This window comes from Labeo rohita, unplaced genomic scaffold, assembly GCF_022985175.1.
Source record: "Labeo rohita strain BAU-BD-2019 unplaced genomic scaffold, IGBB_LRoh.1.0 scaffold_660, whole genome shotgun sequence".
Classification (NCBI taxonomy): domain Eukaryota; kingdom Metazoa; phylum Chordata; class Actinopteri; order Cypriniformes; family Cyprinidae; genus Labeo; species Labeo rohita.
Genome location: NW_026129591.1, coordinates 1 through 27500, shown reverse-complemented (window position 1 = coordinate 27500; position 27500 = coordinate 1). Strand labels below are relative to the sequence as shown.

Genomic DNA, 27500 nt, shown 5'->3' with positions numbered 1-27500 from the left:
TTTATAGTATTTTGCGGCATAATATTTACAGATACTAGTTCGCGACTTGATTTAAGTTTAATGACCAACTTTTGATTAATTCATTCAAACTTTGACAAATTCCGTGGAAATCATAGGGTCATACAAAAAAACATTCGGGGCTGGAGTAAAAAGTTTCGGGGCTCGAGCCCCGAATGATTAGCCCTAGCGACGCCCCTGGATACAGATATGTATATACTTTTTTTTAATTATTATTATGTATTTCAATAGGCTAATAAAACACATTATCATATGTCGTCTTATATGACCAGCATGGTTCAGGGTATATGTGACGGTAAATTAAACTTTCTTTCTGGAATACCCCCTTCTAGCTCACGTCGAATTGTTTTTCAAATACGTCAACACGCATAAATGACACGTGATTTCGCTTCAAAGTTTGCCTATGCACGCTGTCAGGGTTACAGTATGTAAAACTCCCGGGTGGCTTGACTGAAAAGAACTTAAAAATAAAAAATAAAAACTACTACTACTACTAAAGCAAAATATAAACTTTTTTTTTCTCCGTTTCCCCGAACTACACAGCACAGCGAGAGCGCACATAACAAACGAGCACTTCTTCCGAACTACACTACCCATAATGCATTTTCACTCGGAATTACAAAATTTCCCAAAATGAATGGGGATTCCCATAGGGAGTCCACATGTTAGCCAAATTAGCCATAAAGAAATAATCGACTAGAATTACTCCACCTAACACTAAAAATAAATGATCGAACATGCAGTTCGAACATACAGTTCATAAAGAAAAAAGATACTGACCGCCATGACTGACAAAGCAGAACAGCAGCAGAAGATTTAGGCGCAGGAACCTGTTGAGAATAAACACGTGTTACGTGACAGATACAGACCCACATCACAAAAAGACTTTTATACAGCGATAGAAAACCTTCCCGAGTGAAAAAAATACTACATAACTGACCACAATACACCCGACTCCAAACTTTCAATTTTATTTAACATTTATTTAACACGTGAACCTCAAATTATATATAAAAACTAAACAAAAGCAAACAAATCAACATAATCCGAATCGGTCTAATAATTGATTTCAGTGTAATTCTCGGACTCAAAATGACCAGTCAAACCCAAAGGCTCAATGGACACAAACGGAAAGTTTTTAAAGTAATTATACGGAAAGTAATTATTGTACAAAAATCTAATAATTATATTAATAACACAATATTAAGCGTGACTTACATGCTGCATGTTCTAGTGAAACTTCCGGTCTTGAAGGCTTAATGAGATGAGTTAGTATGAAACCCAAGTATGAGAGCAGCAAGTCCGTGTATCATTCGTCCATTCGTTTTTTGATTTAATATTAAAAGACGAAGCATGAGAAAACGGCTCCTTTTTCGTTTTTTTCATTTTTTCCAGAAAAACGGAATACAAGAATTCAGCTTGAATTTTCATTTTTCGCTCAGAGGTGGAACCATGAATAAAAACTGGAATATTCGATTTCTACACGTGGGCGGAAAGAAACGCCTCTTTTTGCTGATTGGCCAGCCGAAGATCAAACCACGCCCCCGTCAGTTCTTCCGCAGTTTTGAGCAGAATAAAAGTCCCCCGTTGCTTCAGTTGAACGGATAATTAACGCGTTTATTGCAATTACATTTAAACTTTTTCTCATCAGACAACCACACTTTGAACGATGTCTCGACACAAACCAGAGCCTAGACAGGGCTTTCTTCTATGTAGACATACATTACGCCTTGCATTAGTTGGCAGGGTTTGATGGCACATTAAAAAAAGTGAAAGTCATGAATCTCTGCCATTAAAAGTGAAAGCAGGACATTTGTTTGTTTGTTTGTTTAGTTCCAATAAATAAGTAAATCGATAGATAAATAAATAAATCAGATAATAACAAGGTGAGTAGGTGTAACCTATAGTTCATACAGTTCCAATAAGTTGCAATGGGTTAAATAAACTTAAGCAGACAAACGCGCCCTGTCAAGTGGAGACCAGTAGTGAAGTGTAAATACACAGTCATAACTTTGTTTTTTGCTGCGTTTATTTCATTAATATTGGGTATTAATTGTTGTCTAATAATTGATGTTTTACACATAAACATTAACATTTACTTCACCTGACTTTATGGTAAATCCTTAAATAAATGGTATTCAGAAAACAAACAAGAATAAAAACAATATAAGTAGCCATGTAAAAAAGAATATGCTAGCAGCTAGCCTATTTAAAATGAGTGCCATTACAAACAACATTTATTTTAAACGCCGAAAGGCATTTATTTGAATTGACACTGACACTTGCACAGACATTGGACTTGCATCTCTCATTCAGTCCAAAGTTTCCATAGCCTGTTTTACATGCTAAAATGTTTTTGTAAAGAAGGCTTCTTCAGTCGGGTCCCGATAATATGAAAGTAAAATAACAGTCAGCAACTATACAAGTGTATAGAAATTCATTAAATCAAAAAACGATTGGACGAATGATACACGGATTGCGGCAGAGCAGGGATGCCAGATTTTCACAACAAAACCCGCCCTATTGCTACTCAAAACTAGCCGGTAAAAATCGCGTTCCATGGGATAAAATACACGTTTTGTGGTGGGGTTCCTTTGGTAAAATTAGCATTCCAGGGGCTAAATATTACATTATTGGGGCAGCTTCAATGTGCGGACATGAAAAACAACCCACGGCAACAATATGAAAGTAGTCCAATTCCGTGGGAAAACCACCGATTTGGCAACACTGCGGCGGACCGAAATTTTGGTGCCTCCTACTAATGTAAGAGAGGCACATTATTACTGTCCTCTAGAGATGGATTCAAATCAGATTTATTATGTTCAGAGACTGATAAAACTGGCAAATTATTTATGTATTCATTTGCATATATGAATTTAAGTAACTCAGACTTTTATTTCGAAAAACCTTAAGCTGCGAAAACAATTGATGATTTTACAAACCAGTATCAAACTGGGGAATGCACTTTCTTGCACAGACAAAAGCTAGTCTGATCAACTGACGAAACTGTTATTTTACGGAAATTTACTGTTTTATTTTACAGTTTTTTACACTGTATTTTTGAAATACTGTAAAATTACAGAAATAGACTGTAAATTTACATAAATAGAGTGTAAAATCACATGTGTAAAATCAAAAACATGTGCAACTGTTTTTTACAGAATTTTACTGTTTTATTTTACAGTTTTTTCACGTATTTTTGAAATACAGTATTTTTGAAATTTTTGAAAAAATGACAGAATTAGACTGTAAATTTAAAAACATGTCAACATTGCAAAAAAAATAATTTCCACATAAACAAGAATACAAGAATAACATAGAATATAATAAAACTATAAAAAAAATATTTTGAAAAATAGGACATTGCAGTGCAAGTTTTTAACACAAACAAATAAAATTAATACTCCCTGTTCAACTGCATTTTTTTATATACAAATCGGCACATTTACATTACATTATTTATAAGTCAGCACAGATTTTTCTTCTGCCAGCTTATTCTAAGCAGTTTCAGTAACTCGTGAAGTAAGCTGACTTAAATAAAAAAATATTTTTTATATAATTATTAATGATATAATATGTTTTGTATGTAAGTAATTGCGTGTTTCCGTAAAAGAAAATCAGTTTTTGAACCGGCTCGTAAAATGTTCGATGCAAAAGAATCAATTCGAGCAAAAGAATCACTTTCATTACTACTGTCACTGACTGACCACATCTTCTTCCGCTTTTCAAAGTAGTTCAGCTCCGTTTAGTGTTTTGTTACACGTTTATTTCCACAGTGTCGTTTCATGAAGTGATATAATAATATAATTAATACGCTGATATTTAAATTACAAAAATTAAGATTTTAATATTCGAACTAAAGGAATTCTCGCCCTGGCGCAAGGATACATCCTCCACTAAGCACGCGGTGGGGTTGCCGCGCGCGCGTAAGGATTATTTATCACTCAAACTTCAGCTTCGATCTTCGATGTGAGGCGAAAATAAGCAGGTAAAGTACATGTCTTATATTTTGGTCATTACTACTACTTCTTTAATATTTGAGTCCTAGCATAAGAAATATTTTAAAATTGTTAAATCAGTGTTTTAAACGTTGGCTCTGATCAGTAATGTTAACTTTAGACATTTAAAATCTTCAAAAAGTTTAAAATTTAGGTTTCATTTGATGGTACAGTGTATTTTTAATTTTTTTGCTAGATTTTGTCCGAATAGTACTACATAATTTTGTAGTATTAGGTTTCTTTATCAAGTAAAGTTACGTTAGGCTGAATTTATAACGTTAGGCCCTGAGGGAAAAACACAAACAGGTTCGTTTTGCTGAAAATTAGGTTGTTAACGTTAGCTGGTTGTTTACGTTACTGTTATTCGAAAGACGTGTAATTTGTGTTTTAAGAAGGTTTAGATACGGAGTTATTGATGCGGTAAGTAAAAAATGTTGCCAACTTTACCCATAGTGCAATATGTTTAGTTAGTTTTTATATACATCGTCGTAGGCGTCGTCTACAAGCTAAAAAATACTGTTTTCCGAGGCAAGGTTGGATGAAAGTTATTAATTCAGAAACAGATTCGTTAGGACTAACGCTTAAAGTGACCCAACCCCCTCCGAGCACTGTTCGTCGGCACCTTTTCCCTCTAACGTTACAAGCACTGGTTATTACGCCTGTATACTGAAATTGGCTTTACAAACTGGACTGCAAGTTTTACTTTCAGATATAGTCACAATGATGATCTGAACTATCTGCAGTCAACCCTGTTGAAAAAAAAAAAAAAAAAAAAATCAGCATATGCTGGTTAGGTAGGTTTTGATGCCGGGATGCTGGTCCTTTGCTGGTTTAAACTTTAAAGGACCAGTATAAACCAGCATTCCAGCATGAAAATATATGCTGGTTAGGTATTGGATGTAGGTCTAGGGGAAAAAGTTTCACAACTTCTGTTTCTTGATAGTTTTAATTACCCTTCTAAATTAAACATTGCAAAAATGCTTTTCTTACTTAGATTTTTTTGTCTTGTTACTAGCCAAAATATGTAAAAATTCTTAAATCAAGAAGGATTAGAAAAAAATCCTGTTTTTTTTTTTTTTTTTTTTTTTTTTTTTTAGAAAAACAAGTCAAATTTAAGTGAGTTTTTGCTTAGAACAAGCAAAATAATCTCCCACTGGGGTAAGCAAAAAAATCTTATTTCAATCAGAAAACAAGATTATTTTTCTTACCCCTTTGGCAGAATATGTTGATTAGAACAAGCAAAAATCCACTTTATTTTGACTTTTTTTTTAACAAGACAATAATTTTTACTCATCTAGAAAATCCTTCTTGATTTGAGAATTTTTATATATTTTGGTTGGAAAGAAGACAAAAAATATAAGTAAGAAAAGTATCTTTTGCAGTGATGCGCTGCTGTTATTGAAGCTGGTAGGGATTATTGATAGGGACTCACTGACGTGGACTCACAGGTGACACAGATAGGGTTCAGTACTATGGATATAATATATTTCTTTGTATTTTTGTAGATTTCCCAACATGTCATATATTTACATGACTTCTGTTTCTCGTTACAGATTCTGTGAGCAGATTCAGTGAGCAAGTTCTGTGAGCGTATAAAGTCAAGGTCAGTGTAAAAGGGTGAGAGTTGCACAAAGATGTTTGAATATTTTTAAAGGAAAACCATTTAATATTGCAGGAATTTAAGTTTGTCACAGTGTTACTGATCCCTTCTTTTTCTAATGTATAACAACAGGAAGTTCCCGCTTGACAGCAGAGAACTTTATGTTTTCTGTGGACCAAGTCGTAGTAAACAGCCACATCACCATCTTCAGTGATGCTCTGAAGCTGATGTTTGCCTCGTACTACTGCTTCAACATTTCATACCCAGGAGACCAAGGAGCAACGCTAGAGTTTGTGCAAAGGTAAAAAAAAAAAAAAATAACAACACACACAGACTCACTCTCATACACACATCCTCACATACACACACACACACACGCACACATTGTGTTTACATGTTTTATGGGGACATTCCATAGGCGTAATGGTTTTCATACTGTACAAACCGTATTTTCTATGGCCCTACACCTACCCTACACCTAAACCTAGCCCTCACAGGAGATTGAGCACACTTTTACTTCCTCAAAAAAACTCATTGTGCATGCTAGCCTATTTAAAATGAGTGCCATTACAAACAACATTTATTTTAAACGCCGAAAGGCATTTATTTGAATTGACACTGACACTTGCACAGACATTGGACTTGCATCTCTCATTCAGTCCAAAGTTTCCATAGCCTGTTTTACATGCTAAAATGTTTTTGTAAAGAAGGCTTCTTCAGTCGGGTCCCGATAATATGAAAGTAAAATAACAGTCAGCAACTATACAAGTGTATAGAAATTCATTAAATCAAAAAACGATTGGACGAATGATACACGGATTGCGGCAGAGCAGGGATGCCAGATTTTCACAACAAAACCCGCCCTATTGCTACTCAAAACTAGCCGGTAAAAATCGCGTTCCATGGGATAAAATACACGTTTTGTGGTGGGGTTCCTTTGGTAAAATTAGCATTCCAGGGGCTAAATATTACATTATTGGGGCAGCTTCAATGTGCGGACATGAAAAACAACCCACGGCAACAATATGAAAGTAGTCCAATTCCGTGGGAAAACCACCGAATCTTAAAATCTTCAAAAAGTTTAAAATTTAGGTTTCATTTGATGGTACAGTGTATTTTTAATTTTTTTGCTAGATTTTGTCCGAATAGTACTACATAATTTTGTAGTATTAGGTTTCTTTATCAAGTAAAGTTACGTTAGGCTGAATTTATAACGTTAGGCCCTGAGGGAAAAACACAAACAGGTTCGTTTTGCTGAAAATTAGGTTGTTAACGTTAGCTGGTTGTTTACGTTACTGTTATTCGAAAGACGTGTAATTTGTGTTTTAAGAAGGTTTAGATACGGAGTTATTGATGCGGTAAGTAAAAAATGTTGCCAACTTTACCCATAGTGCAATATGTTTAGTTAGTTTTTATATACATCGTCGTAGGCGTCGTCTACAAGCTAAAAAATACTGTTTTCCGAGGCAAGGTTGGATGAAAGTTATTAATTCAGAAACAGATTCGTTAGGACTAACGCTTAAAGTGACCCAACCCCCTCCGAGCACTGTTCGTCGGCACCTTTTCCCTCTAACGTTACAAGCACTGGTTATTACGCCTGTATACTGAAATTGGCTTTACAAACTGGACTGCAAGTTTTACTTTCAGATATAGTCACAATGATGATCTGAACTATCTGCAGTCAACCCTGTTGAAAAAAAAAAAAAATCAGCATATGCTGGTTAGGTAGGTTTTGATGCCGGGATGCTGGTCCTTTGCTGGTTTAAACTTTAAAGGACCAGTATAAACCAGCATTCCAGCATGAAAATATATGCTGGTTAGGTATTGGATGTAGGTCTAGGGGAAAAAGTTTCACAACTTCTGTTTCTTGATAGTTTTAATTACCCTTCTAAATTAAACATTGCAAAAATGCTTTTCTTACTTAGATTTTTTTGTCTTGTTACTAGCCAAAATATGTAAAAATTCTTAAATCAAGAAGGATTAGAAAAAAATCCTGTTTTTTTTTTTTTTTTTTTTTTTTTTTTTTTTTAGAAAAAACAAGTCAAATTTAAGTGAGTTTTTGCTTAGAACAAGCAAAATAATCTCCCACTGGGGTAAGCAAAAAAATCTTATTTCAATCAGAAAACAAGATTATTTTTCTTACCCCTTTGGCAGAATATGTTGATTAGAACAAGCAAAAATCCACTTTATTTTGACTTTTTTTTTAACAAGACAATAATTTTTACTCATCTAGAAAATCCTTCTTGATTTGAGAATTTTTATATATTTTGGTTGGAAAGAAGACAAAAAATATAAGTAAGAAAAGTATCTTTTGCAGTGATGCGCTGCTGTTATTGAAGCTGGTAGGGATTATTGATAGGGACTCACTGACGTGGACTCACAGGTGACACAGATAGGGTTCAGTACTATGGATATAATATATTTCTTTGTATTTTTGTAGATTTCCCAACATGTCATATATTTACATGACTTCTGTTTCTCGTTACAGATTCTGTGAGCAGATTCAGTGAGCAAGTTCTGTGAGCGTATAAAGTCAAGGTCAGTGTAAAAGGGTGAGAGTTGCACAAAGATGTTTGAATATTTTTAAAGGAAAACCATTTAATATTGCAGGAATTTAAGTTTGTCACAGTGTTACTGATCCCTTCTTTTTCTAATGTATAACAACAGGAAGTTCCCGCTTGACAGCAGAGAACTTTATGTTTTCTGTGGACCAAGTCGTAGTAAACAGCCACATCACCATCTTCAGTGATGCTCTGAAGCTGATGTTTGCCTCGTACTACTGCTTCAACATTTCATACCCAGGAGACCAAGGAGCAACGCTAGAGTTTGTGCAAAGGTAAAAAAAAAATAACAACACACACAGACTCACTCTCATACACACATCCTCACATACACACACACACACACGCACACATTGTGTTTACATGTTTTATGGGGACATTCCATAGGCGTAATGGTTTTCATACTGTACAAACCGTATTTTCTATGGCCCTACACCTACCCTACACCTAAACCTAGCCCTCACAGGAGATTGAGCACACTTTTACTTCCTCAAAAAAACTCATTGTGCATGATTTATAAGCCTGTTTCCTCATGGGGACCTAAAACATGTCCCCACAAGGTCAAAATTTACTGGTATTACTATCCTTGTGGGGACATTTGGTCCCCATAACGTGATAAATACCAGGTGCACACACACACACACACACACACACACACACACACACACCCCCTCACACATGCATCCTCACATACTCACTGTCACACACGCATCCTCACATACTCACATACTCACACTCTCTCAAACACACACACACACCCTCACATACTCTCACTCTCACACACACGCATCCTCACACTCTCTCACACACACACACACGCATACTCACTGTCACACACCCATCCTCACATACTCACACTCTCTCAAACACACACATACACACACCCTCACATGCTCACTCTCACACACACGCATCCTCATATACTCACACACATCCTCACATGCTCACACTCTCACACGCATCCTCACATACTCACACTCTCTCAAACACACACACCCTCACATACTCACACTCACACACATGCATACTCATATACTCACACACGCATCCTCGCATCCTCACATACTCACACTCTCTCAAACACAAATCCTCACATACTCACACACACACACGCATCCTCATATACTCACACACATCCTCACATACTCACACTCTCTCAAACACACACACCCTCACATACTCACAATCACACACATGCATACTCACATACTCACACTCTCACACATGCATACTCACATACTCACACATATCCTCACATACTCACAATCTCACACACGCATACTCATATACTCACATATCCTCACATACTCACAATCTCATACACGCATACTCATATACTCACACTCTCACACATGCATACTCATATACTCACACACATGCATCCTCACATAATCACAATCTCACACACGCATACTCATATACTCACTAGGGCTGCACGATTAATCGAACGATGTCGTGAGGCGCGTTTAGTCAATGAAGCCGGTACTTTGATTAGTAGTAAAGCTCCATCACGTGCGTTCAGTACACAGAGCAAGTAATACACAGAGCCGTAAAGCACTGACAAGCTACGCCAAATCGGCCGCAAAATCGAATTCGATTTTGAGCGCGATTTTGGCGTAGCTTGTCAGTGCTTTACGGCTCTGTGTATTACTTGCCGCTCCAGCTGAACGCACGTGATGGAGCTACTAATCAAAGTACCGGCTTCATTGACTAAACGCGCCTCACGACATCGTTCGATTAATCGTGCAGCCCTAATACTCACATATCCTCACATACTCACAATCTCATACACGCATACTCATATACTCACACTCTCAAACACGCATACTCATATACTCACACACACGCATCCTCACATACTCACAATCTCACACACGCATACTCATATACTCACACTCTCACACATGCATACTCATATACTCACACACATGCATCCTCACATACTCACAATCTCACACACGCATACTCATATACTCACATATCTTCACATACTCACAATCTCATACACGCATACTCATATACTCACATATCTTCATATACTCACACTCTCACACATGCATACTCATAAACTCACTCATATACTCACATATCTTCACATACTCACAATCTCATACACGCATACTCATATACTCACACTCTCACACACGCATACTCATATACTCACACATATCCTCACATACTCACAATCTCATACACGCATCCTCACATACTCACAATCTCACACACGCATACTCATATACTCACACTCTCAGACATGCATACTCATATACTCACACATATCCTCACATACTCACAATCTCATACACATACTCATATACTCACACACACGCATCCTCACATACTCACACTCTCTCAAACACACACACACACACACACACCCTCACATACTCACACTCTCACACACACGCATCCTCACACACATTCACATAACACACTCTCTTACAATATGTCTGTCTCACACATAACATCCTCTCACATACATGTCTTTATAGCAAATATCCTCCACAAGCATGCCCTATGCAAATTCTAATTACTCTGCTTTTATTATTTCTATATTTGGAGCATATGTTACAGTCTATGTTTTATTACTAAAGTTTTTTTCATTGAACAGATGCCTTTAAGATGAACCCTGAGAAGGGATCAAAAGTGGAGAAGACCACATCAAGAAAGCTAACAGCAGTCAGTCCGAAGGTTCTTTCATTGATTAGCAAGATGTTGTCAAGATGAATTAATCTGTTCCCAGGTCGTTCGGATTTGTTTATCAAATTGTTAAATTTTTACAGATTTGAAAAATTCCTTTTATTGTATATTGCTGCAGCTTTGATTTTTTTTTAATAATTTTATACTGTTGCAGTTATAAATTGTGTTGTTGCAGAAATTTTAACTTTTGGAGTAATTTGTTTATTTGAATATTGTTGCTGTTATTATATTGTTGTAGTTTTAAACAAAGAATATAAGTAAATTGCAGTTATGCTATATTAATATTCTTGCATTTGAGATGTTATACTCTTGCAGATGAATAAATTATTAAAACACTGTTTTATGGCTGATTATTTGAATTAAAGCAGTGTTCAAAATGGATAATTTCATGTTTTTTTATGTAACTTTCCTCAATATTTAAGTAAAGTTCCATATTGAATATTAAAAGCTCAAGAAAATACAGAAAATCTTGTGTAAAATTACAGAAAAAATTTGTTTTTTGAATTACGGAAAAATACTGTTATTTAATGTGCCTGTTATTTTACGGTTTTTTTCCGGCACCCCAGCTGCCGGAATTTTACCGTTTTTTTTCGGGATTTTTTTTTACAGTGTACATGAAAATAAAATAATAATAAGTCAGAATAATAAATAAATAATATATTATAATAATATTTAATAAATAAATAAATAAAGTTGTGTTACATAACTGTTCTGATAATAATGGCTTCACAGTTTTCACAAATTTCACAGGTTTACATGCTTTTTTGCTTTTTTTCCCCCTTTTGTTCTTAACAGCGCCCACTTGCTGTGGTGGAGCGGTGATGAAATATTGTTCTTGTAAAAACTGCATGCTTTCAATAAAAAAAAAGTATACATCTTTAAAATGCATGCTAATTACAGAAAAGTGCAACAGTTACTGTATGGTGTTTGGCAGTGGTCAAAAATAATTTAAACAGTAAATTCCTAATCCATCCTTTTTTGTAAACTTCAGAAGACATTAAAATTACCACACATTATAATGAAGAGAAAAAAAAAAACAGGAAAAAAGTAGTTAGTAGTAATTTGGTCCGGGATTTCTACATGCATGGTGGGACAAAAACACTTACATCTGGATTCAGATAAAATTGCACAACCCCTGTAAACACCGAAAATAATTTGCATCCCCCTGAGAAACAATTAGATCTACCATCCAAATAGAGTATAATACTCATATAACAGCAGATAAAAAGTACCTGGATGGTACTTTATAGCACATCAGAATTACATTTATACCATACAGAACATACATTTTAATGGACATGAAGATGTTTCTTCATGAAATGTCAACCCACTCAGACCTCCATCCAGACACCGACGTATGTTTGTTCTTTTAAAAGAGGCAGAACCAAAAAAGAACCACCCCAAAAAACATAGACAGCCTGGCTGGTCCAATCCAGTGATCTACAGCAGAAGGGGAGACAAATTTTAGTTTTAAACTCACTATTTAAATATATTGTAAAGCTCTTGATGTCTCCTGTTTTACTTACTGAGCTGTTCAGCGTCACTCCTGGGTGACTTCTTGCTTGGCGGAGGTCCTGGAGTTTCTTTACAGGATAATAAAAGGTTAGGTAGTTCAAAGTGAATAAGAATAATGCTTTAAATAATGAGTTTCTCTCACCTTTAACAGTCACCGTGATCAATATGTCTTCTTCAGAGCCCCAAACTCTATATATTCCTGCATCATTGGCTGTAAAGTTATTGATGATCAGGTTTCCATCTCTGTCATTCAGCTGATCATTTTGAACACCATGGCCTCTCTTCCAGACCTCCTTCCACCCTTTGCTGCTTGTGCTCTGATGCTCCACTTTATCAGCATTTGACAACAGAACATCCAGCTTCAGCTCCTCACCAATTTTTACAGAAATCACATCTGAGGAGAAACAGAACGACATTATTAAGTTGGCTTGAGAAAGTACCTTGAGAAAGTAACATGCTAATCATGCTAACAACATGCTAATCATGCTAACAACTTGTTAATAACTAGCTAATCATGCTAACAACATGTTAGTAACATGCCAATCATGTTAGAAACATGTTAGTAACATGCTAATCATGCTACAAACATAGTAGTAACTTGCTAATCATGTTAACAACATGCTAGTAACATGCCTATCTAACCTTTTCTTATCTTGTAAAGAAACTCCAGGACCTCCACCTGGAATCATGATAGAAAAATGATAGCAATATGCTAGTTACATGCTAATCATGCTAACAACATGCTAGTAACTTGGTAATCATGCTAGCAACATGCTAGTTACATGCTAATCATACTGGAAACATGGTAACAACAAGCTAGTAACACGTTAATCGTGTTAGCTAAATGCTAGTAACATGCTAATCATGTTAGAAACGTGCTAGCAACATGCTAATCATGCTAGCAACATGCTAGTAACATGCTAATCATGTGTGCGAAAAATGCTATCAGCATGCTAATCAGGCTAAAAAAATACAAGCAACAAGCTAATCATGCTAAAACATTAACAACATGTTAAATCATGTAAGCAATGTGTTAAATCATGCTAGCTGCTTTCATATTTTTACATCTGCTTCAAACTTTCAGGCTAGGCTTTCTCAAGCAAACTTAAAGTTTGTTCACAAACTTTACTCATCTAGTTATTATTATTATTATTATTATTATCTCAATCAATCAAGGCCATAAGCACATATTTGGATTTATGGAAGTAGATGAAGTTCAGATGCAAAACCAGATAAAAGCCATCTCGGTCAAAAATGGGATAATGATACTGATTGAATGCTCTCAAAACATATTATACATCCATCAAATACTTTTTCTTCAAACTCGCTAAAATACCAGCCTCAGCCAATCAGAAGTACCTGTACTTACATAGAAACCAATACATCTGATCCTAATAAAAATGCATTTTTTTTTTAAAGAATGATGTCAGATGGATTTAGCTGGTTTTGCATCTGAACTCTTCAGATGCAATCATATAAAAATCAACCACTGGAAAAGAATATTGGTGACCATTAACCATAATATTATTCAGGATGTGTTTCATTCACTGACTCTGATATTTACAGTCCAGCATGCAATACCACAAAATTAGGAAATCCAGAAAACGCATGCTGATGATTTGATCAGTTTAGTCTTTACCAGAAATATGAAGTTCGTACTGCAGATTTGTCAGAGCATTTTTGTAATTAAATCTAAAAATGTATTTCCCAGCATCACTAAAGATCAGATCCTTGATAATGATGTCACAGGCTTCCTTTTTACATACTCGGCCAGTTACACTTTTATTTTCTTCATTCGGACAAATGGGGATGTCAGCAAAATGAATGGGTTTTCTGTGACGAATGAAACGAATATCTGAAATCTCTCTGGACTCGTATTCACATGTCAGTATGGCATTGCCTCCTTTTTCCCCTCTCACAGGTATAGTGGAGGTTCCTGCAAATACAGATTCATTCAATACAAAATATCAGTACTAAAAATACATGCATTTCTGTTCATTTTTCTGCAATCAATGTCACCATAAAATATTAAAGTAGGGTTTTTTTTAGTGCTCTTTGCTCAAGACGTTTTACCACTTGTTTTAAACACAAGTGGATTCAGCAGTTGATGCTGGAGTTTCTCCAAAATTTAGCCTCAGAAATGAATGCAAAGATTGAGGTTGTTGGTTCAAGCCCATTAGCTCATTAAATTTAATTAATATGCAAAAGCATTACAGTGTGTGTCTAAGTCCCAGCTAGTGTTGCATGATATACCTGTACTTAAAAAGTATTGCAATATCCTGCTTTTAAAATGGTATGATCCCACACTTTACTAGTACTGGTACTTTAAAAATGCATTTTAAAAGAGCCGTATTTCTACATGTCTGTGTTGGTGAATGGCGCAAACACACAGGTTTGTTTACTACACACATACGCCTGACACTCACAGTGTTTTCAGCCTCTGCTGCCTCAATATATGAGTACATGAACACTGACATTTTACCATTTCTTTTGCGGAAAACTATCATGCTATAATAAAGACCTTAAAGGTCTTCACAGGAACCTGTCAAAATAAAAGTTTGATTTAACTTTAAAAGAAAAATATTTATATATTACTTAGTACTAATACAAATAATTACAATATTATTAAAACATTGTTTAAGGAATATTTACCAGAAAAAATATTTACCATAATTTATTTACCAGAAAACTGTAAAAACACACAACACAAAAAAAAAAAAAAAAAAGAAAGAAAGAAAAAGTAATTATCCTTTATAAATTCATTAGGCATGCTTTTGATTATTTTAATATTTTAAAAATTATAAAACAGAGATTTTGATTTGAGAAAAATAACAAAACATATTTCATAGTCATATTTCATTTTCATAGTCATTTTCATTAAACTTTTAATAAATTGCTGTTAAATTATGCAAGTTTCATGATTTCAATTAATTAGACATGCTTTTTGATAAATATATATTTTTTAAATGTAACCATTAAAATAGAAGAAAAAATAAAATGGAATTTAGGGAAAAATAAAACAGATTTCACAGGGCCCTCTTTATTTCATTTGTGTCTTTGTTTTATTGTAGTTGTCCTTTAGTTTGTTACTTTCATCTAGGTTATTATTATTAATATCAAAGATAAAATAACAAAAAAAAAAAAGACTATGTCATGATATAAATTGTTGTTAAATAAAATGACTATATCATAAAATAAGATTTGGCTTCATCCTTTAAGTTAACTTACTAATATAGCAAAGATCTCTACCTTGTAGGCTCTTGTAAGTAGTTCAACATAATGTAGTGTAAAGTAGTGGCACTTGCATGTGATTATTATTTTATTTATTTATTTATTTTTTTAAGGGGGATGAAATGCTTTGTTTTAATAGATAAAATAACTATGATCTCCATTTGGATCATCTATTATTCAATTACTTTTCCTGTTCTTCTGTGTTTTTTCGTAGTATAGGTTTAGTAGTAGTATTGTGATATTTTTGTCAGGTATCATATCAAAGTCCAAATTTTATTATCGTGACAACACTAATGCCAGCTGATTATTCTCACTTTCAACAGAGTTCAGATCTGTTCATCTTATGAGTGTCTTATTGGTATTTCAAAGTTCACAAACAAATCTCATTCATGACTGTAATGCCTGACCAAATAATGTTTAATGATAAATGAACTGGAATGAACTGCATGGATAAGCCAGTGAGGTCATGATGTTTAATAATGACGTAATGCTGGGAATTTCCACCATCAATCCACAAATCTCAACAAAATAAACTAAGAAATGACAGCAGAAGATACGACCTGATGAGAAAACAGAAATAACATGCAGAAAAAACACATTTAGAATACAGAAGACATATGCACATAAAACACATTTATACAGGAATAAAATACGATAAAACTGACCACAACACAGTCAAAACTTTTCCTTTTTAACTATATTTTTAACACATGTGGCTCTTATTATATGATAAAAATATCCGACAAGAAACATAACTCTAACCTGAATTTGATATGATTTCCGTGTAATACTCAATACACAAACAACAGGTTTTAGATATCCCGTAACCTACCACCTAACAATCGTACGTTCACTAATTTCAGGTTTAGTTTCCCACGAAAAACTAGTATAATTGCACAAAACATACTGTCTTTATGAACATTTTAATACTTACATTGTGAATGTTCGCTTTGGCTCTTTTGTTCTTTAAACAAAACCTCAAAGTAGCACCAGAGCTGAGCTTATAAACAAAACTAAATAGGGTATCACAGAAAGGGCAGTGAATTTTGAATATTGGTGCCCTCTACTGGTTATTCTTTTAAATCAGATGAGAAAGAATGAGCTTTATAGCCAAGTATGCTTGCTAGGAATTTGTCTTGATGACAGAAGTTTCCAGTGCACGGAATGACAGCGACAAGACACAGATAATAAAAGTAAAACAAGTGAATAAAATAAATGTACAGTATACACAAACAGACAACATATGTATGTACATGTATGTTACAAATGCAAAGGAATGTGAATAAGAGTTATGTGCATGCTAAATATAATAAATAGTGCTGTGTATTGCACATGATTATTAATATGTTTAAAAACATGAAACACTGCACTGGGCTCAGTGATAACCTTTGGTAGCCAGATCAGACCTCCCAAATCAAATTTTTGTACCAAACCATTAGATTACTCAGGTTTAGTAACTTAATCTAAATGCTTTTAAACAGTAAAAGGTCATTTGATTACAAATTTGATTACAATCCACTTAGAAGGTAACTGTATCAAAAAATAACAGCAGTTGTATACATTGATTTAAGTTAGTTGTTTTGTAGCTTGCAACGCTTTAAAGTGGTCTGTTATTAGTTGTAATCTTTTGAGCAACAGCTGAAATAAACTTGTATCTGTGGAGTGTGAACTCATCATTTTTAATCTATCCTAGTGTGATTGTTCAAAGAGTTTGGCTTATTACAAAATGAACAGGAATCTAAGAGCATACACATGCATGAAAGTGTTCCTTAAATAAGCAAAATTTTAGATTAAACAAAATTGTGTGAACAAGAATGTAAAAAGCAGCCTACATTTGGTACACTTTAGATGAGAAGACAAACATGTCACGGCATTTTATGGAATAGAATAAGCATAATTTAATCGATTACATTTAATTTTATTATGTCAAAATATATGTATGTAAATATATGTATGTAAAATGGTTGTGCTTAATGAAGTGTGACAGGGATCCTTGATAAATAAAAGTTCAGAAAAACATCATTTATTTTAAATATAAATCTTTTGTAACATTATAAATGTCTTTACTGTTATTGTTTATTAGTTTAATGCATCCCTGTCAAACAAATGTATGTATATATATATCATAGTAATTCACGATTCATGTCATGAATCCAGTGCCAGAATCAAGTTTGGAAAAAAAAATGTTTTTATTTTATTTATTTATGCATTTATTTTTTAAACATAACTTATATATGATCTTAGAATAGCTTTATTATGTGTCATATTTTTATACAGCATATTCAACAAGGATGTTTACATTCACACTTTCTTTTCTCCTAAGTTGTCTTGTTTTGGTGCATGCAACTTTTTTTTTTGTAACAATAATTTAATAGTGATTCTATTTTTATTTTATTTTTTTGTTAATCGCATTCTCCATTATTTTTTTTTTTTTTTTTTGGGGGGGTGTATCCTTATTAAATTCATATTTTTCTTTAAAAAACTAAATGTCACTGTCTCACACAATATCAAACTTCTAAACCAACACACGTTATAATAACATCTACTTATCAAAAGTTGGTCAAGGCCTCCATTCAATCTTCATTCCACTTTATTATTATTATTATTATTATTATTATTATTATTATTATTATTATTTTATTATTATTATTATTATTATTATTATTTATTAATAATAAGTGTTCTGGGATTCTTGGGTTCACTCTAAAAGTGGAATCTTAAACCATGTGATAATCTTCATTTATAAATGCATATTTGTTTGCACAAATGTTTAAGGATTAAATATGAAAAAAAAAACAAAAAAAAAAAACAATGAAATTTCAGCAACATTTTTGACAGCAGTATGACTGTATCATAGTTTACAACCAGACAACATGGAGAATGCTGAACATGGTTAAGTTAAAACATGGATCATCACACCAGTATACAAATAATATGTTCACAAATACATTTTATTTGTTGCAGGCAGTGGTGTTTTCAACAAATGATAACAATTAATAAGACAGTTTTAAAGCATCACAAGCTACAAATGAACAGCACAATGAACTGAAATTAGTGTACAGCTACTTTAGATTTGCTGTGCTTTATCCTAACGTTACACAAACAAACAAACAGATTTTCCAATCATACAAGTGATGCAACACACCCGGTGTAGTCCATCCCAAGCTGTTGTGGACACAGTGTAGGGCAAATCGTGTCAGTTCAAATATAATAAATGAGGAAAATAGAAAGACCCCAACAGAACACTTCCAATGAGGCCGTTACAGCAAATACAGTAGTATACAGCAATTGTAAAAAATACAGTAAGTCTCCATGTGGGTTCTGATGTCACAGAAAATTACCATAATGCAATGGTTATGGGTGATATACAGTTAATAACTGTAGAAATTACAAAATGTTGGTTTGTTTTTATTGATTTTTCCAAGATCTATCACATCTCCCAACCCTTACCCACAAATCCCCAAAGTAGCGTTCATGCTGTCCATTGATTTGGAAAAAAAAAACAGGCTTAAAGAAAAAGAAAATAATCATAATAATAATAATAAAATAAAATACATACATAAATACACAAATATATACATACACATCTACATTAACCAAAAAAACAACAACACATACACTGTGTATAAGAAAAAAAAAAAAAAAAAAAAAAAAACAATAATAAATAAACAAATACACTACAATACAATAAAGTAAATAAATAAATTAAATTAATTAATTAATTAAAATCAATAATAATAGGGCATTATTTAAAAGTGTTGACATAATCCAAGAAAGGGCACCACACCTTAAAGAACTGTTTTCCCTGATCCTCTTAATGAGTATCTAATCTTTTCTAGGTAGAGACAAGACATCATTTCTCTAATCCATTCAATATGTGTAGGTGGGAGAGAATCTTTCCACTTTAGTAGAATGGCTCTACATGCTAACAAAGAAGAGAAGGCAAGAATTTTACATGTTGATGCTAAAAACAATGCCACCAGTGGTTTTGGCTCTACTCTGTGTGTTAAATATCGACCCGCCAGAAATGCTCTAATTTGGGACATGTCCAGAACATGTGAATTAAAGTACCCTCATCACACTGACGTCTATTGCAAAAGGATGTAGTACTTGGAAACATTTGGGCTAACTTCACTTCAGATACATTAGCTCTGTGTACTACTTTGAACTGAATAAGAGAATGGCGAGCACACAGATGGTGAATGGATTTGCTTAAGAACACGGCTCCAAGTGTCATCAGAGGGTGGGATACCAAGGTCTTCCTCCCAAGCTCTTTTAATGCTGTTTAAAGAGGAAGATGTCTGATTTATCATGAAATTATAAATGGTGGAAACTGAGCCCTTAGATATTATGTTACATAAAAGGTAACTATCCAAAGGGTTTTCAGAAGGCATCGTTGGAAAATCTGCTAGAAATGACCTAACATAATCTCTTATTTGCAAGAAATCAGATTCAATAACACCAAAGTCTACTAACTGTTTAAAAGAAGCAAATAAACCGTCAATAAATAAATCTTTGAAGCATATTATCCCTTTGTCAGACCAGTTCCTAAATGACCCATCCTGCATTGAAGAAGACTAAGACTAAGAAGAGACGAATCTTTAAAACCAAACGATTTCCTAAATTGGGTCCATATCCTCAGCGAGTGTTTTACCACTGGGCAGTCAGCAAAAGTATAAGAAATTAGCTGTAATTTGGTTGCAAGAAGTGCTGGAAGGGAAATTTGCTTATGTGCACATATTTCCATGTCGACCCAGGATGGTAATGCCACCAATACAGTATATTCCGTATGTTGGCCGCCCAATAGTAGAAAATTAGGCAGGGACATACCACCATCTCGTCTAGACCTCTGAAGGTGAACTTTACGCAAATGAGGATGTTTACCATTCCAAATGAAGGAAGAGAGAACAGAATCCAAAGATTTAAAAAAATGATAGAGGAATAAACAGAGGTAAACACTGAAAGAGATAATGAAATTTAAGAAGCACCACCATCTTAATAGAATTAATGCGTCCGATAAGAAAAATCTTCAGGGGGGACCACTTTGAAAGATCAGTCTTAGGCAAGGGCAAATAATAATGGGCTCAATGGACAACTCTGTCGGGTTCCACGATAGGTTAAAAGGTTGAGAAGACAGACCATTGGTCAGGACTACTGCAGAGGGAGCACTATTAAGTAATTTAATCCAAGAGAGAAAGGCTGGACCGAATCCAAATTTTTCCAAAACTAAAAAAAGTTACGCTCACCCTAACCTGTCAAACGCCTTCTCAGCATCCAAGGAAACAACACATTCTGGGACGGACTGATGCTGAGAATATATCACATTAAGTAAACGGCGAATATTGAAAAAAGACTGGTGATTCTTTATAAAACCTGTTTGGTCAGGAGAGATGATAGTGGGGAGAACATCTTCTAGCCTTGAGGCAAGCACCTTCGCTAAAATTTTTACATCACAATTAAGCAAAGAAATGGGCCTATATGAAGCACAATCTAAAGCGTCCTAATCCTTTTTGAGCAATAGAGAGATACATGCTTGATTTAAAGTTGGGGGAAGAGTACCAGTCTTAAAAGACTCGTCAGAAAAAAAACAGTCATCAGAAAAGGAGAAAGCTGTGCAGAGAATTTTTTATAAAAATCTGACGGAAAACCGTCGGGTCCTGGGGATTTCCCAGACTGCAGGGAAGCAATGGCAGCTATCACATTTAATCGGCCACGAAAATTTTCAGTATCCTCCCGCAGAAAGGAGTCAGCGGTATACAAAGTGGAGTAAAAGTCTCTAAACTTTTCATTAATAATACTTTGATCAGTTGAGATCTCCCCATTATCTAAACGAAGACCACTAATAATTTGTTTTGCCTGGAACCCACGTAACCGATTAGCCAATATTTTCCCAGATTTCTCCCCACTTTCATAAAAGGCACTCCTGGATCTCCTCAAAAGGCCCTCTATCTCATTAGTCGAAAGTAAATTGAGCTCCGACTTCAATTTAAGACGCCTGTTATACAGATCCGGTGTGGGAGACCTAGCATAGTGTTCATTCAACTTAGAGATCTTATTAGCAAGAGATATTTGTTTATCTTTGAAACTTTTTCTTTTAGTAGTAGCATATGAAATAATTTGGCCTCTTATATATGCCTTAAGAGCCTCCCACAGTACTGAGTCTGAAACATCTGGTGATTTATTGATAAAAAGAGAGAAAAAAAATTTTTTGTCAGCAATGAAGAAAACAAAGTGCTTTTCTGCCAAGAGTGAGGTACTAGAACGCCAGTTCCTCGTAAGGGAAGGCAAATTCAAAAAAGTCAGGTCAAGAATAAGAGGAGCATGGTCCGATATGATAATACTTTGGTATGTGCAAGATTGAACACTGGGAATTAAGGCATTATCCAAAATGAAATAATCAATTTGAGAGTAAGAATGATGGACACTGGAGAAAAATGAATATTCTCTTTTTTGGGGATTCAAAAACCACCAACCATCTGTCTTTTTGCCAAACTCTAAACACATTCTCACTCACTAAGACACAATTTACTCTGTGATGAACTTGGGATGCAAAACCTTAAACACAAGAAAGCAAAAGTTAAGCACAACTGCAACACGGCTGTCATCGTTTACACACAATAATAATTCTAAATTCTTCACACTTGTTTCACTTGTTCCAAATATTTAAATATACAAAATATAAGCCAGTTGAAAGTGCACAGAAGGCATGGGTGCATCTGTCAATCTGAGAAGCACAGAAGAGTGTAAATACAAGTGTGAAAATTTATATATATATATATATATATATATATACACGTTTATATGTACATACGAGTGGACTCAGAATCAAGACCAGATTTGTGTTAAGATACATGTGTATAGATACATACATATATATAGATTGATAGATGGACAGAGAGATATGCATGCACACACACATACACGCATATACAGTATACATAAACTACCGTTTAAAAGTTTGGGGTCAGTACATTTTTATTGTTTCTTTTTTTTTTTTTTTAAGAAATTAATACTTTTATTCACCAAGGATGTATTAAGTTAATAATTAAAAGTTTATTAAAAGTTAATAATAAATAATTTACATTGTTATAAAATATTTATATTTTGAATAAACACTGTACTTTTTAAACTTGTTATTCATGAAAGAATCCTGAAAAAAAAAAATAATTACAGGTTCCAAAAAATATTTGTCAGCACAACTGTTGATATTATCCAACAGTGATCATTCTAATAATAAATCCGCATATTAGAATGATTTCTGAAGGATCATGTGACACTTAAGACTGGAGTAACAGCTGATAAAAATTCAGCTTTTCATCACAGGAATAAATTCTATTTTAAAGTATGTTAAAATAAAAAAACATTATTTTATATTGTAAAAACATTTTGCAATATTACTGTTTTTTTTTTTCTATATTTTTAATCAAATAAATGCAGCCTTGATGAGCATAAGAGACTTCTTTAAAGACTATTGCAAGTCTTACTGACCCCAAACTTTTGAACGGTAGTGTATGTGTGTGTATTGTTCCTTTTTTTTTGTAACTACATGCACTGGGCACTGTGTTCTCCATTTTTTGATGTAGAGTCTAATGAATGATCTGCAGTGTGTATAGTATTGACTAATGTGTGTATGATTTGAAAGCATTGTTTGATTTTGTGTAGCGGTGGCAGACCCAAAGTTAAATTTTAAGGTAATAATTAAGTAATTAAATTGTTCGGGCGCCAGACAAGGCAAAAATAAATTGGCAAGTCAAAACAGTCATTACTATTATTTTTTTTATCAATTCCCGGAACTGCTCAAAATTAACCACCGATACACAAATTGTTATCTGCACATGCACATTAACACACAGGAAAACACAAATGAATGAAATAACACAATTCACAACAAATTTTAGTGTGCAAACTGTTGTTATTAGAGCACATGCATATGAAAAAGTATGTATGTATGAAGGATGTATGTATCACAGCATTTATATAATAATGAAAATTAGAAGCAGTAATTAAACATCCATGTGTTTTCACTTGCTTAATTCAGCCTTGAACAAGATGAAGATTTAAAAAATATATATATATATATATCAGTTTCCCTTTAAATTCATCTTGTGGAAACAGTCTTCAGTCTTAAAGTTCAAACTTTTCATACACAACAATAACGAAAAACAAAAAAAAACAAAATTTCCACCAGAAGTAAACTCACTGAGTCTGTGTGTTACATGAGTGTGTGCGTGCATGCAAGTTTTTCATGCAGTGTGGATGTGTGGGGGTTCGTCTGCATGAGGGAAAGAAATTTTTGGAGTTTCAGCTGTGTTTAACAAAGGAGGAGAAACTGAGGTACCTGCAGCAGGCAAACCAGTCTGGATTTTACGTTGCAACCGGCAATCATGCGCCACCAATTTTTTGGCGTAGGACACACCCGGTCTGTACAAACAGAGATCCAACACGCTTGGCCACTCTTGCTTTCAGGTATCGTCCATGTCATTTCCTTCCGCACTTCCATTTTTTCTTTGCTTTTACATAATTTGCGCCATTTTGTTTCACCCTAATTTGTGGGCAAAGTGCAAAAGCTGGTATGGATTTCTTTCTATATCACCACATTTGTATACAGGTGAAAATGTTTTGAAGTGAATGTTTGCTTGTTGGCAGTCATGGCCTAATGGTTAGAGAGTCGGGCTTGTAACCCAAAGGCCGCTGGTTCGATTCCTGCACCAGCAGGAATTGAAGGTGGGGATTGTGAATAAACAGCGCTCTTTCCACCTTCAATACCGTGACTGAAGTGCCCTTGAGCAAGGCACTGAACCCCCAGTTGCTCCCCGGGCACTGGAGCAATGGCTGCCCACTGCTCCGGGTGTGTGTTCACAGTGTGTGTGTGCGCGTGTGTGCACTCGTGATGGGTTAAATGCAGAGGACCAGTTTTGACTATGGGTCACAATATGTTACAACTTTCACTTTTTTTTTCCCGCTTTCACTTCATTTTGCCAGAAGAGTCAGGGGTTCAGTGAATTTAGTTTGCACATTTAGATTTGTGTTTAAGGTTTTGAGAAAATGAGTGAAGGTTTCAAAAAATGTGTTTTAGCATTTCAAAAAAACTGTAAATGTAATTTGGCTATTGCTACAAATATAACCGTTCTACTTAAGACAGCACACCCTTTTACATCCTTTTAATCCTTGAGATAAAAATAGACTGAAGTCTGTGGTTAACATCCTTCAACCCCAGAACCAGCTGTTGAGATCTTTAACTACTCTATAATTCTTGTTTCTTCGAATATGATCGCAAGCCCAACAAGCTTGCTCAGGACCAAAGTAGGCTGAACTTGCAACAAAATGGTCTCTCCAGGTGAAGTACTGCCTTTACAAACTCTCATTTTGGTCCAGAAGCTTAAGATGTTCAGCTAGTTCTTTAGGGGAGGAGAAGTCGTCCACATGGATGAAGGCATTGCCTGGAATTAATTCCTCATAGTTTTTCCTTGGTAGACCAAGAACCACAGGGACAGTGCCGAGTTTCAGAGGGTTGTAGAGTTTTTCTGTGATGTAATCTTTACTAATCGAGTTCTCAAAGGACAGGTAGAATTTACAGCTGGATATCAAATCCGAATAATCTTCATTCCTAACGGGCCTGTTGAAGCTGCGTCCGTAGGTTTCTATACTGATATGTTGCTTTAAATTTTCATAGTATTGTGAACGCTTGTAGTTTGAGTTCCACCTGCTCACAATCCAGCACACAAGTTTACTCTTATATGGGATTTTAAAAGTTGTGCTCCCACCAGTTTTCTCTGAGATTTGCCATAAGGTACCATGATGTCGGAGTCTTGTCTGTAAGTTGTGGTCAGATTGAACAGATTGTTTAGAGTTGAATGTGGTGCTGAATTAATGGGAGGCTCAATGTTCATCCAGATCCATTTCTGGAATGGAGGTCACGGCAGTGTCGGCATGTCATCCTCACGGATGTCTCTGTGATGAAACATTACGCCATGTGCACTTTTAAACTGATCCCTGTTGTCTGTCAAGCGGCAGCCGTGGATGTTGTACATTGACCTGCAGATTCCTAAATCAAACTTGGCCCCGAAAGGCCACATCCAGATCAGGAGGATGGTGTCTGGATCAGTCTGTGTCACTGTTTCTGTGTTGTTGACTATTTCCGTTTTATCTGATATCTTAGGATCGTTGATACAGTTCCAGTTTACGTTTGGCTGGTAGTACATGTAGAATATTGCTGAGAAACATATCAACAAAGCCACTGTGATGAGGAGGTTCTGACAGACTCTGGAACTCCGGAGCTCCATCATGACCTTAAACAGAGAGAACATGATTATGTGCTGGGCATGTTATCTAGGCCTGTCGCGATAAATCAATTAATCGCACAATAAAAAAAAATGACCTCGATAATTTTTTCGGCCACGATAATTTCACTTGCATACTTGTTTGTTATCCGCGACTGAATGACAACTCTCGTTTCCTTAGCGTAGGAGAAGCGAACCCTCTTGTCAGTTGCATTGTCTTTTGTGTGGGGAGGCAGCGCTTGTCAGTCACATGGACTTTGTGTGGGAAGGCAGGAGTGCTTGAGGCGACTGCAGAGAAGAGCAAAAAGACGAGACGCAAGTTGTGACATGGAATTGGTTTCAAAGCCAAACGCGACAGCTGCCGTGTGGGAGCACTTCGGATTCAAACCGAATGACCGTGGTGAACCACTTAACCTGAGCGAGCCGGTATGTCGCATTTGTTGTAAAACAGTATCGACTAAAACCGGTAACACAACAAACATGCACATGCACCTAAAACACAATCATCCTTTGCAGTTTTCCCAGATAGGAAAAAAAAAGCTACAACAGACGGGCCGTCTTCGTCTTCCCGACAGTGCACCATAACTGGGGCATTTAGTCGACAAACAAAGTACAAACAGGACAGTGCAAAATGGTTTTGCCTGTTATGGAATGCATGTTGAGCCTATTGTTTAATATTTTTTGAAGTGCAATTTTGTTTACATCCATTTTATTTATTGTTTTTGGTATTTATTCAAGTGCATTTTTTGTTAACAGAGACTGAGAGTCCATTGCTTTTATTGTTTTTGGTTGTTTTGTTCATTGTTATTGTGGATATTTAAAATGTTTTCCATTTTCAGTGTTAAATAGCCTAAAAATAAACGTTTTTGAATTTTGAAAGGTGTATGTGCATTATTATGCCATTATCATTATTCTAGATGAAAATGGTCTCAGATCGACAATATTATCGTTTATCGTGATAATTTCTTGGACAATTTATCGTCCAGCAAAATTTGTTATTGTGACAGGCCTAATGTTATCACAAAAAAGTTCTTCTTAATAGCAGCCAAGAGTTTACTCTTAAAACCTGTTCACAAAGATACTAAGATAAACTTATACTAAGCAACAGAGAAAAGTCTTAAGCTAAGAGTAAGGGCAGGGCTGACTATATTGCTATGGATGATATCAGCTTGCTTATTATGCACACTGTGATTAGCTGATAGCAGGCATGCAGATGGCACTAGGGACGGGGGATGGGGGGATCCGAAACAGGGATGACATTTTTTTATGAGCGGTTCAAGTGGCAGTCTATGGAGCCATGGAATAAAAGAATAAAAATGGTACATTTGATTTTATATTTCAAAATTCTGACTTATATTTTCGCAATTCAGAGATTATATCCCACAACGCTAGAGGAAAAACAACTCGTCATGCTCAGAGTTTATATCCCACACTTCTGGCTTTTTTCCCCTCAGAATTAATAAACTCACTAGTTTGTTAAATCGAGTTATAAAGTCCAAATTAGGAGATATAAACTTGCATTTGTGAGGGAAAAAAGTCAGAATTGTGAGATAAAATAAAAAAAAATTATGTAAATAAAAATAATACATTTAAATAA

The 27500-nt window shown here is 34.9% G+C and overlaps 1 protein-coding gene, 1 long non-coding RNA gene and 1 pseudogene across 6 annotated transcripts in view; 1 reads left to right on the top strand and 2 right to left on the bottom strand.

Moving 5' to 3' along the window:
• LOC127161527 (uncharacterized) overlaps positions 1 to 1502 on the bottom strand; it is an 8717-nt gene extending 7215 nt beyond the window's left edge. The window contains exons 1-2 of the mRNA XM_051104275.1: positions 1237 to 1502; positions 799 to 848 (exon numbers count right to left, since the gene is read on the bottom strand). Of these exons, the coding sequence (XP_050960232.1) occupies positions 799 to 848; positions 1237 to 1238 (52 nt within the window). The 5' untranslated portion in view covers positions 1239 to 1502. The remainder of the gene's footprint in view (positions 1 to 798; positions 849 to 1236) is intronic.
• A 2298-nt stretch (positions 1503 to 3800) lies between these two features.
• LOC127161523 (uncharacterized) lies at positions 3801 to 11089 on the top strand. 5 transcript variants are annotated; one of them, XR_007827077.1, is made up of 4 exons: positions 3801 to 4006; positions 8105 to 8154; positions 8284 to 8452; positions 10789 to 11089. It is a non-coding gene; the product is annotated as an uncharacterized LOC127161523 (long non-coding RNA). The 5 variants fall into 5 exon arrangements; XR_007827076.1 differs by lacking the exon at positions 8105 to 8154 and adding an exon at positions 5570 to 5619; XR_007827075.1 differs by lacking the exons at positions 3801 to 4006; positions 8105 to 8154 and adding an exon at positions 5402 to 5619.
• A 12820-nt stretch (positions 11090 to 23909) lies between these two features.
• On the bottom strand, positions 23910 to 25906 carry LOC127161525 (4-galactosyl-N-acetylglucosaminide 3-alpha-L-fucosyltransferase 9-like; annotated as a pseudogene).
• Between the last annotated feature and the right edge of the window lie 1594 nt (positions 25907 to 27500).